Raw genomic sequence first — 10,972 nt, forward strand, 5'->3', positions numbered from 1 at the left:
TGTGGCTGCTGGGCCTGACCCCAAGGGACTGTCCAAAAGCAATTTCTGCTGTTCTTTGTGGAGCTCCAATAGCAGTGTGAACTTGCCTGGTAAACCAGGATAGACGAAGTGACACATTCACTCTGACTCCTTGGATGATTTTCTAGGGTTTGGCTATACTCAGAAACCACCTCAATTTTTGGCAGTTCTCAGGCTTTTTAGAAGGGTTTGGCCCTAACCTGCAGTGACATCTGAGCCCAATGTTCTTTTGTTTGCCTGATTTTTAGAGATAGGGTCTCTAATATTGTCCAGGATGGTCTTGAACTCTAGGGCTCAAGCCATCCTCCTACCTTATCCCCCCAAGTAGGTGAGATTACAGCTGTATGCTACACGGCCCACCTTTGAGCCCCAGTGTTAACTGCTAAATGCTGAACTGGTTCTGAGGTGAAGACCCCCATTTTTAAGCCAAAACTCAAGAAGCAGTTTCGGGTGGGGGGGAATTGTTTTAACATGAGTTTATTTACATCAAAGGCCTTACAAAGGCATAAGAAGTCTCATTTTGTGGCACATTTAACAAAATGTATTGATTAAAAATAAAGCTGAAATTGTCCCAGAAGACTCAGGAGCTCTAGTCACTCTGGGCTCTCTCCAGCAGTCTTGTAGGGCAGGTCGGAACCTAAAAGCTTGGGCTTGCCTTGGGAGCACCTGAGTCCAGCTATCCCAGTAACTTAGCACAAACTTCAGTCCATCTGAACTGCATCCAGTTCATCCAGGAACCGCCGACACTTCCCCATCAGGACTTTGATGGCTTCACTCACCAGCACGTCTGGTGGCAACACCCCTGTTGACTCAACAGAGACTGGGGACCAAAGAGACACTTTACCCAAGTGCTTGCCTTTAAAAAGCGCCTGTTACAGGTTATTCCTAAAATCCAATTCTAGACTCTGAAAGGAAGCTACAGCACTTAAGAGCATTGTCCACCCACCTTGCCACTTCATACTCACATATATAATGATCTCGAACCCGTGCAAGTCGTACAACCTTCTTTAGCTTTTCATTCCGGAAGATTTCCCTGCTGAATGTATCTAGCCGGGGGTTGGCAACTCTGGCTACCTTTTTACCTAATGAGAACAAACTGTGACACTTTGTCCTTTTAGGGGCCCAGGGTTTTTATTTCTCTGGTACCTTCAGAGAAAATACACTAAGTCTTGCCCTGAACAGCATCCCAAATGCCATACCTTGGACTTCCTGCACCTCAATAACTCCAGGTGAGAAGCACCGCCTCAACTCCTCAGCTGCCTCCCCTTCCACAGGTTCAAGCAGGGTGATATCTGGCAGGAGCCTGTAACTAGCTGTCGCCACTGGTGAAAACTTAGCATGATCTTTGCCTGGAGGGAGGAAAAAATCTGCCTGTAGGAAACCCTTTTTGTTCTTCCTAAGCCACTGACAGCAAAGCAGAATCCTGATAGCGTTCTGCCTATCAGGAACAGCTCAGTTCCTCAGTTACAGCTTGCCCCCTGCCATTGGACTATCCCCCCATCCCAGGTAGGCCCATAGGGTTCTCACCAATGCCCTTGACACAATGCATGAGCAAGTCAATCTCCTGGCCAGGCCGCAGCTGGGCAATGAGGATATCATCGTGCACTGGTCGGATTATGCCCTCCGGGAAGAGGTCAGCCTGGTTCCCCAGGGGGACCCATGTCATATGCCTGGTGTACACTAGAGGAAAAACACATCAGAAGACCTCAGTCCCTAAAGCTAGCACCCACCAGCAGATAGGCCCTCTTCCTCTCCTCACCTTTGTGGTTCACATAGAGTTCATTGGGGTCAGAAGAATCTTTGGCAGCATGGGGGTTCCGAGTGCACCTGACTTGTAGACGAAACTGCAGAGTATCTATCTCTGTGCCTTCTTCATCTCCTGCACACATGGAGGGAGTTCATAAAGAACTAGTGAATATTGAGTGCCCGGCACAATGCTGAATGCCTTACATTCATTTCTCATTTAATCCCCTTGGCAAACTTGGGGAGGCGAGGGCAAGTGTTCTCACAAATAAAAACAATGTTGTATTAAAAGAGTAACTTGCCCAAGGTCACAGTCAATCCAGGATTTAAACTTAGACAGTCAACTTATCCTAAAACCTTTCTCAGACCTTCACCTTGATTCCGGTATTCAAAAAGACGGGGATCAGCATGAATGGGAATGAGCCCAAGGCGGTGAGCAAGGATCTCATCCTGGACAATGGATGTATTGTTGTACACCAGGACCTTTTCCACAGCCATAGTTGGCACCTGTCCAAGGAAACAAAATCACCCATCTGCAAAAAACCAGTAGACTCCCCACCTGCCCCCCACATCCAGAGATACGGAGATATCTTGATTCCACAAGTGAGGTGATAGTACAGTGCCCCACAGAACTCCAGCCTTGCCATCATGCCTGCCAATACCTCAGCTAATAGAATTCGTCGAAAAGCATTGGCGATGGCTGCATCAATTCCCACCATGTCAAACTCCAATGAGTTTTCATCCATGTGTACCACATCCACACGGAAATTCTAGAGGGATAGAAAAATATTAAGTGAAGCCTGCTTTCTGTAATTATCTCTACACCTTCCCCCTGGATATTTCCCTCATCATCTCATCTAAAAACCTCCCTTTGCCCAGATGACCCTCATTAAATATTCTCTCTCTCCGAATGCTAATCTTTAGCTTCTTTTAAAAAATCTCCATTTCTGTCTTCCATTCATTAAAACCCTATGCAATATAGCTCCCAACCAAAGCATCCACAGAAGCTATTCTACGAAAGTACAGAAACTTCCAAACTTTTTGGTCCAGTTGACACTACTCAATCCTTATCTTAGACTTCTCTGTTACACTTGGCATTATTTTTTTAAAAAACTCCTTTTTCAAACTATTCCCTTTGTCTCTGAGCACAAGTCTTGTTCCCCTCTTTCTCACCCACACCTAAATGCATCATTTGCCAGGTTCTTGTCTCTTTCCCAGTTGACCTCAACCACTCATGGTTTTAGCAACTACCTAAAATGACAACTCCTAAAATTGTGTCTCACTCCTGATCTCACTTCGGAGTCTTCTAACCTGCTAGATTTCTCTGAATGCAAGAAACTGAATGCCAAGACTCGTTTCTTCTTATCAGTATATGACACCACCATCCATCAAAGTAGTTCCCCAAGCCAGAAGGCCTTTCTACACTTCCCCCTCACAGTCCTTACAACAGCAATCACAAATGTACCCTCTATCCTCCCTTTGCTCTACTTCCGCCATCACAGTCTTGGTTCGCAGCCTTCAATCTCAGCACCCTTTATAATCTAACAAACCTGCCTGCCTCATATGATTCTCCTCAAATTCATTCTTTCTCAACCATCAAGGTTGCAAATCTGATCCTGTCTGCTTAAAAACTCTTCAAAAGGACCGGGCATGGTGACTCACACCCGTAATCCAGCACTTTGGGAGGCCGAGGCAAGTGGATTGCCTGAGCCCGCAGGTTCAAGACCCACCCAGGCAACTTGGCAAGACCTCGTCTCTACAACAAATCAAAAATAAGCTGAGCAGAGTAGCGTGCACCTGTTGTTCTAGCTACTTGGAAGGCTGAGGGAAAAGGATCACCGAAGCCCAGCAGGTCGACGCTAGGGTGGTCGTGAGGGTGCCACTGCCCTCCAGCCTGGGTGACAGAGTGAGACTCCGACTCACACAAAAACTTCAAAAGTTCCTCATCACCTACAGTGCCCCGGAAACACTTCAATCCTGCCTGCCACACGTGCTGACCCACTTAACACTACTAGCAATGAGCTGTTTGGACATTCTCGTAGCACACTTCACACAAGCCTTTACCATTTAACTCCTGTTCTTAGTCCCTCCTCACCCCTCACTGCTCTCAACTTTTACTCACGTTAAAGGCTCAGTTCAGATGTCATCTCCTCGTGAAATCTTCGTACCTTTCTGCCAATCCGCCCCATACCCGCTGTCCTTATCGCTATCAACCACCTTTATCACATTATGCTGGTTTATGCGCGCTAATCCTCCACAAGACTAAACTCTTGTTCGCAGAAAGGGGCAGAAACCATGTCGAATGTGGCCTGTACACGGAGCTCAACACTGCTCAAGTATCTTTTCACGAACGGGGCGGGACGACCCCAAGGGCAGCTCCTCAGGCACAGGCTGCTCAGGTCACACGGCCCAGCCAGTATACCAGCTCCAGACACCTCCAGCCCCACACACCTTCTCGAAGCGGTCCTGGTCCCAGGCATCATCATAACCGGAATAGTTGCCGGGAAAATCAGTGGTATGAACCTAGAGCAGAAACACGAGTTTGTCCTCGAAGGGACGGCGAGCCCAAGGACGTCCCCACTCCGATACCAACCCATCCCTGCTTCGCCTCATCTTTTCTCCTTCCGGAACAAAGCTTACATTGCGAACCCCGAATTCCCCTAGAACCACGCGGCTCCGCATTTCTTCAACCGCCTGCGCCGCCGCCATCTTCAACCTTTCCGCGAGACTAGGGCCTCACACAGGCCGTGCGCTCCAGCACCTCTCCTTCGTCTCCTGGCAACGCACCGCTTCCTGGAGTCTTAAATATCGCGAGACCTTGCCCCGCCTCCGTCCACGTCCCCAGCTCCCGGAAGTCAGTTTGGGCCAAACATCCGGGTGTCTCCCTTATGTGCTCCGGCTGATCCCACCTTTCCTTCTCCACCTGGACGTCTCCCTCGCCAAGGCCCGCAGCTCGCCCTCTTCTCCTCCACGCGGGGCTAGCGCGGACTCCAGCGACGGGAGCCCTCGAGGGACATGGCAACTGCAGCGGCGCCGGCCGGAGGCGCCCGAAACGGGGCCGGCCCGGAATGGGGAGGATTCGAAGAAAACATTCAGGTAAGGGCCCCAGGGCACCGGCTGCCAGGAGCTCCAGAACTGGCGGCCTTCTGAAGTGTCTTGGAATTCTCCCTCGAGGCCTGGAGGTCTGCTCCATTTGCAGCGCTCGTTCTCGCTTTGGGGTCTTCGTGCGCGCCAAAGTCCGTGAGATGAGCGCTGACCTAAAAGGGCCAGCCTAGCACTCCATCCCGAGAGTCTTGGTCTCTGGGCCCTCCCGGGACGTTAGGAGGAACGTGCCCTTGCTTTTGGAGCAAGTCAGGAGGTTGCTTGAGGACAGGCGTGGCGTGGGAGTGGGCGGGATTCGCGGGCACTCGCTAAAAACATACTGACTGTATGTATAGTTTGGTGTTTGGGAAAGACAAAGGAAATGGGCTCCTTTTCAGCCTTTTGAGGCTTTGATGGGGAAGGTTGGAGAAAGACAGGACTGGAAGATTAGTAGTAGGTTTCCCAAGCTAGAAGAGAAAGCCAACGCTAGCAACCAAGTGTTCTGAGAGCAAATGAGGTGGAACACAGCGGCGCGATTTGTAGTGATTCCAAGCCATATCCTCAGCAGTGGAGGAGCAAAGCCCCAAAGCCCTCGGATGAGCAGAGGAAGACTTAAGCGGATGGAACAGAAAGGTCCTGCACTCTAGGAGCCATTTCCTTCACAGGGCGGGGGTTCTGCTGTGATTGACATGGAGAACATGGATGATACTTCAGGCTCCAGCTTTGAGGATATGGGCGAGCTGCATCAGCGCCTGCGTGAGGAAGAAGTAGATGCTGATGCAGCTGCTGCTGAAGAAGAGGATGGGGAGTTCCTGGGCATGAAGGGCTTTAAGGGACAGCTGAGTCGACAGGTGGCTGATCAGGTAAGCAAGATGGAATTCCCAGTAGGTGGAAAAGCATACCTAGGCATGGCCCATGTTCTGGAGTTGGTGTTGGTGATGTTCGCCCCAGGAAGTCCAGTTGGAACCATGTAGAAGTCCATCAGAAAGCAGGTAACAGGGTCTAGAGCCAACAGTCCCATAATTCCCACCCCATCTTCCTTACTTCAGATGTGGCAGGCAGGGAAGAGACAAGCCTCCCGGGCCTTCAGCTTGTACGCCAACATCGACATTCTGAGACCCTACTTTGATGTGGAGCCTGCCCAAGTGCGAAGCAGGTGAGGATCCTTCTCTTGAAGAAGCTTCCCTCCTAACACCTAGTCTTTCATCCAAACTACAACCAGATTTTAAGCCCTGGACTCTGCTGGGCTCCCTCTCTTCATGACTCCACCACCCCCATCACTGCACCTGTCACTGAACACAAATGGTGATAACACATTGCCTTCCTCCTCTCCCCATCTTGCAGACTACTCATCTTCCTTCAAATCCTAGCTCAAACGTCACTTCCTTTGTTCCATATTCTCCACCCCATGCCATTTGTTCCCGCCAGATGCTCCTGTAGAGTTCTGCACTTGCCGCTAATAGATGGCACCTCAGCACTGCGGTACTTCCTATTCCTGGAATTGTCCCCCAGAGAGCAACAGCTCTTCAAAAGCAGGCTCTATCTTGATCATCTTCTTATTCCAAGCATCAGACCAGTCTATGAACCAGAATATCAGGACATAGTTGTTGAGTGACTTTTCAAGGACTGGATTTAATCCTGGCTTGGTTTTTTTTGGTTCATCCTTTAATCAATGCTTATCAAATACCCAGGACCACTCAGCAAGTGTTAGTTAAGCATTTACTCTATACCAGACCCTGTAGTAATTGTATCTGGTTCATTGGTAAAGATGGAAGGGACCCTTGCCCTCAAGTGCAGTTACTCAGCACTCATGATATGATGGGGTATGCAGGGGGGACATCTGAGCCAGAGTTGGCTGGTGGGTGGGACAGGATAGGTTTCCCAGAGGAAGTAAAATCCAGGATATTATTTGGGGCTAGCCACTTAAAAGAGTGGGGGAGTAATGAATTTGCATAGTACTTCAAAGACATATTTCAAGAGATGCTCAGTGGTACCTGGAAGAACTGTTAAGAAGGAAGAGGCAGGAACCCTAGTTACTAGTTCCCTTGATAACACCTCCTTCTAAACCTTTCCCAGGGCTTAACTATCACAGCCCTGAGTTCTATCTACTCTGCTGAGGCATGCCTGTTTTTAAAGGGAAGCAAGTCAAATAGTTTTTTGTTGTTGTTGTTTTTTGAGTTGGAGCCTCACTCTGTCGCCCAGACTGGAGTGCGGTGGCCTCTCCCAGCCACCGCAGCCTCGACCTGCGGGGCTCCGGCGATCCTTCCGCCTCAGTCTTCCAAGTAGCTGGAATTACAGGCACGCACTACCATGCCCGGCTGATTTTTTGATTTATTGTAGAGATGAGGTCTCGCCAAGTTGCCCAGGCGGGTCTCGAACCCACGGGCTCAGGCAGTCCACTCACCTCAGCCTCCCAAAGGCACGAGATTACAGGATGAGCCGCCAAGCCCGGCTTCAAACCACATAGTTAAATGGTCAGGTACATTTGGAGTACTCCATACAGCTGCTGCTTCAGTCAGCTCAGTGTCAGAGCGCTGTTCTTCCTAGAAGTAATGTTAAGGACAAGGAAGTGATTTCCTCATTCCCTGTTTTTATTACCTTTTGTCCCCTGTCATCCAGCATGTCCTGTGGCCTAGACCCCATTCCCTGGAGTTAGATGAGTAAGATTCAGGTCTTCCCCTCCAGAACCTCACAGCCTCGTGCTGCCTCTGCTCTCATTTCTCCTCTCCTCTCTCAGGCTTCTGGAGTCCATGATCCCTATCAAGATGGTCAACTTTCCCCAGGTGAATGGGGTGTGACATGTCTAGAGAGCTGGGGGAGGCATCAGGGCAGAGGGTGGGGCCACCAGGAAAGCCTGGGAAGGCATAAACAGAAGAGCCCTTGTACCCTCCAGCCTGAATGAGTTGGTATATTGACAGAAAATCGCAGGCGAACTCTACGGCCCTCTCATGCTGGTCTTCACACTGGTCGCCATCCTCTTGCACGGGATGAAGACATCTGACACCATTATCGTAAGCAGGACACAGGACTTGTGTGAGGGTTGGTGGCTGAGCTAGGTTGATAGGTTGAAAGGACACAATGGTGGAGTGAGATAGGAGCAGCCCCTGTGAAAGACCCTGGGAGAGGCTGAGATCAGAGGCCGCCCAGAACTAAGTAGAACCTTCACCCCACAGCGGGAGGGCACCCTGATGGGCACAGCCATTGGCACCTGCTTTGGCTACTGGCTGGGCGTCTCGTCCTTCATTTACTTCCTCGCCTACCTGTGCAACGCCCAGATCACCATGCTCCAGATGTTGGCACTGCTGGTAAGGAGCCAGATACGGTGGTAGGCAAGGGTGACCTTAAAAGAGTAGCCCAGCCTTGGTCTGCATCTGTCCTGGGGCCCCAGAGCCTGGAGTGGGGGGGAGCAGAAAAATGGATCATCTCTTTCCCAGGGTCCCGTGAGGGGCCAGAGACCAGCCCAGCCTGCGTGATTTACCTTTCCACCATCCTCCTCCCCAGGGCTATGGCCTCTTTGGGCACTGCATTGTCCTGTTCATCACCTATAACATCCACCTCCATGCCCTCTTCTACCTCTTCTGGCTGCTGGTGGGTGGGCTGTCCACCCTGCGCATGGTAAGCTGGGCAAGAGGCTTCCGGGGTGGGCTGTCCTCCCATAAAGTTGGAGAAGAGAGCCCGGAGCTGTCTACCCCATAAAGGGCTCTGAATGGGAGGGAAGAGCCCAAAGATGGTTCTGCCCTGGGTGGAACTGTCTTCACCCTACTCCTCACTTTGGAACCAAGCCCTCTGAGCTGTATTCGCATGGCCCTAAGGTGGCAGTGTTGGTGTCTCGGACTGTGGGCCCCACACAGCGGCTGCTCCTCTGTGGCACCCTGGCTGCCCTGCACATGCTCTTCCTGCTCTATCTGCATTTTGCTTACCACAAGGTGGTAGAAGGTAAGTGGCAAGGAGGGGGCGGACAGCTGCCTAGGCAGGGGGCTGAATGAGATGACCTGTGGGTTAGGCCCAGCCAGCGCTCACCTTCCGCCTTCCTTCTTACAGGGATCCTGGACACACTGGAGGGCCCCAACATCCCACCCATACAGAGAGTCCCCAGAGACATCCCTGCTGTAGTTCCTGCTGCTAGGCTGCCCGCCACCGTGCTCAATGCCACAGCCAAGGCTGTTGCGGTAACCCTGCAGTCACACTGACCCAACCTGAAACTTCTTGGCCATTTCTCTCTCCCCCAGCTGCGGAGCAGAGGAAGAGTAAAGGACAGTGCTGATGATATGTGTCTCTTTCATGGGTTCTGCGACTGCCACTGTGCTGTAACTGCTTAAAACCTCCTTGACACCTGTCAGAGCCCCTGAAGGGCGCAAGGCCAGGAACTTCTGGCCAGGACTGCAAGGCTCTGCAGCCAATGCAAAAAGTGGGTCAGCTCCTCTGAGGCCCCCTCACCGCCTACCCCCTTCTGCCTCTTTCTCCCACATTGTCTTGCTAAATATAGACTTGGTAATTAAAATGTTGATCGAAGTCTGGAACTGCAGCTCCTGATCCAGTGGTCCTCCCTGTCACCCTACTTTCCTGTTCTTCTGCCAATGGTGGTAATGTCACGTTTCTTTTTTATACCCCCACCCAGGCAGGATGAAGGTGGGACAGATCAGACTACATACAAGGCAGTGATTGAATGTGGAACCTGCCCCTGGAGGCAGGGGACACTTGACTCACGGAGGGACAGGGAGTCTTCAGGACAAAAGCTATAAGCCTGATCGAACAGTGCCAGACTTGCATTTTTGGGAAGGCAGTGAGCAATGACAATTGGACAAAAACTTCTGTAGTTATACCCCCCATTACATGAGGACCTTCCACAAATGGGCCACTGTGCGGATGATTTTCCTATGGAGGTCACACTTAAAGCCAAACTTAGCTTTGCCCTGGTTGTTGGGGCCAGCTCCCTTCAGGAGTTTTTATTTTTATTTATTATTCTTGAGACAGGGTCTTGCTTTGTCACCCAGGCTGGAGTGCAGTGGTTTGATCACAGCTCACTGCAGCTTCAAACTCATAGGCTCAAGCAGTCCTCCCACCTCTGGGAAAGCTGGCACTGTAGGTTTGCGCCACCACACCCAGCTTAATTTTTTAAAAATTTTTTGTAGAAGCAGGTTTTTGCTATTTTGCCCAGGCTGGTCTCAAACTCCTGGACTTTAAGCAATCTTCCCACCTTAGCCTCCCCAAGAACTGAGATTACAGGCGTGAGCCACTGCACCCAGCCTTATTCAGGAGTTTTTCTCTGTCCTTCGTCTTCAGGCGTGCTGTTTACTCTTTGTCCCCTGGACTGGAGTGCAGTGGTGAGATCATAGCTCACTGCACCTCAAACTGCTGGGCTCAAGCAACCATCCCACCTCAGCCCCCTCAGTACCTGGGACTACGGGCGCATGTTGCCAAGATTGGTCTCGAACCCCTGGCCTCAAGTGAACCTCCTCCTGCCTTGGCATACTGCAGCACTGAGATTACAGGTGTGTGTATACACGCACACACATGCTCTTTAATCTGCTCCACTTAAATTAATTCAGGTGGTTAGGAGGCACTAGGGCCTTTGACCACCCCCACCTTCAGTCAATACTACTTTTTTGTAATCCTCATTATCCTAGCAAATGTGGGTCAGCAGCAACTATTCTTAATAAAGAGACTGAAAGACACGTGCCCTTCATTTGCCCTGTGTCGCACAGCGGGGCCCTCGCCAGTGGCCTGCGCTGCTCAGTGTGCACAGCAGCCTTGGCCGGGCCCTCGCCCCCGCTCCAGCCGGCGGGTCCCGGCACCCCCTTTGTCCTGGCTCTGCCAGGCTCGCCGGCACTGAGACCGCCTCAAGGTTCCAACGGTGTCCTGCGCACCTGAGGAAGAGGCAGCACCGAGACCCTGCATCTTCCCGAGGCTCGCTCGTCCCTGGCTGCTCCACCCTGCCGGGCCGGCTCTCCGCTGCCGGGGGCCCCGGGGTGGCCCTCGTGAGGCCGCCATCTTGGCGGGGAGCGGGTGGGGACGCCCTCGCGGCCGGAATCCCCACGCACGCTGCGCCTCGCGTCACGGGGAGGGGCGTGGGGAGGCGCCGATTAAAGGGCCCGGGGGACTTCGGCGCCGGCGAGGGCCGCGCCCGGGA

General features: G+C 51.7%; 3 protein-coding genes across 5 annotated transcripts in view; 2 read left to right on the forward strand and 1 right to left on the reverse strand.

The window, feature by feature from the left end:
• Window positions 1–138: 138 nt before the first annotated feature.
• On the reverse strand, window positions 139–4,554 carry POLR1C (RNA polymerase I subunit C). Of its 2 annotated transcripts, none has more exons than XM_021714158.1 (9): window positions 4,402–4,554; window positions 4,213–4,284; window positions 2,424–2,531; window positions 2,136–2,268; window positions 1,778–1,897; window positions 1,546–1,698; window positions 1,218–1,367; window positions 970–1,100; window positions 139–378 (listed from the first exon to the last, which is right to left on the reverse strand). In XM_021714158.1, the coding sequence occupies exons 1-9, from the start codon at window positions 4,468–4,470 to the stop codon at window positions 331–333; spliced, it is 984 nt and encodes a 327-aa protein (XP_021569833.1). In that variant the 5' UTR covers window positions 4,471–4,554; the 3' UTR covers window positions 139–330. The 2 variants fall into 2 exon arrangements, with proteins under 2 accessions (XP_021569833.1, XP_008059675.1); XM_008061484.1 differs by lacking the exon at window positions 139–378 and adding an exon at window positions 470–838 and having other exon boundaries at window positions 984–1,100.
• A 33-nt stretch (window positions 4,555–4,587) lies between these two features.
• On the forward strand, window positions 4,588–9,367 carry YIPF3 (Yip1 domain family member 3). Of its 2 annotated transcripts, none has more exons than XM_008061485.1 (9): window positions 4,588–4,857; window positions 5,508–5,705; window positions 5,892–5,998; window positions 7,580–7,625; window positions 7,761–7,853; window positions 8,016–8,147; window positions 8,344–8,457; window positions 8,655–8,778; window positions 8,884–9,367. In XM_008061485.1, exons 1-9 carry the CDS (start codon window positions 4,777–4,779, stop codon window positions 9,030–9,032), a joined length of 1,044 nt encoding a protein of 347 aa, XP_008059676.1. In that variant the 5' UTR covers window positions 4,588–4,776; the 3' UTR covers window positions 9,033–9,367. The 2 variants fall into 2 exon arrangements, with proteins under 2 accessions (XP_008059676.1, XP_021569847.1); XM_021714172.1 differs by having other exon boundaries at window positions 4,606–4,857; window positions 5,408–5,705; window positions 8,884–9,362.
• Window positions 9,368–9,465: 98 nt separating this feature from the next.
• Window positions 9,466–10,972, forward strand: part of LRRC73 (leucine rich repeat containing 73) — a 5,321-nt gene continuing 3,814 nt past the window's right edge. Inside the window, exons 1-2 of the mRNA XM_021714173.1 lie at window positions 9,466–9,471; window positions 10,548–10,953. Of these exons, the coding sequence (XP_021569848.1) occupies window positions 9,466–9,471; window positions 10,548–10,953 (412 nt within the window). The remainder of the gene's footprint in view (window positions 9,472–10,547; window positions 10,954–10,972) is intronic.

This window comes from Carlito syrichta, unplaced genomic scaffold, assembly GCF_000164805.1.
Source record: "Carlito syrichta isolate Samal-C Ts95f unplaced genomic scaffold, Tarsius_syrichta-2.0.1 Scaffold305282, whole genome shotgun sequence".
Lineage (NCBI taxonomy): Eukaryota > Metazoa > Chordata > Mammalia > Primates > Tarsiidae > Carlito > Carlito syrichta.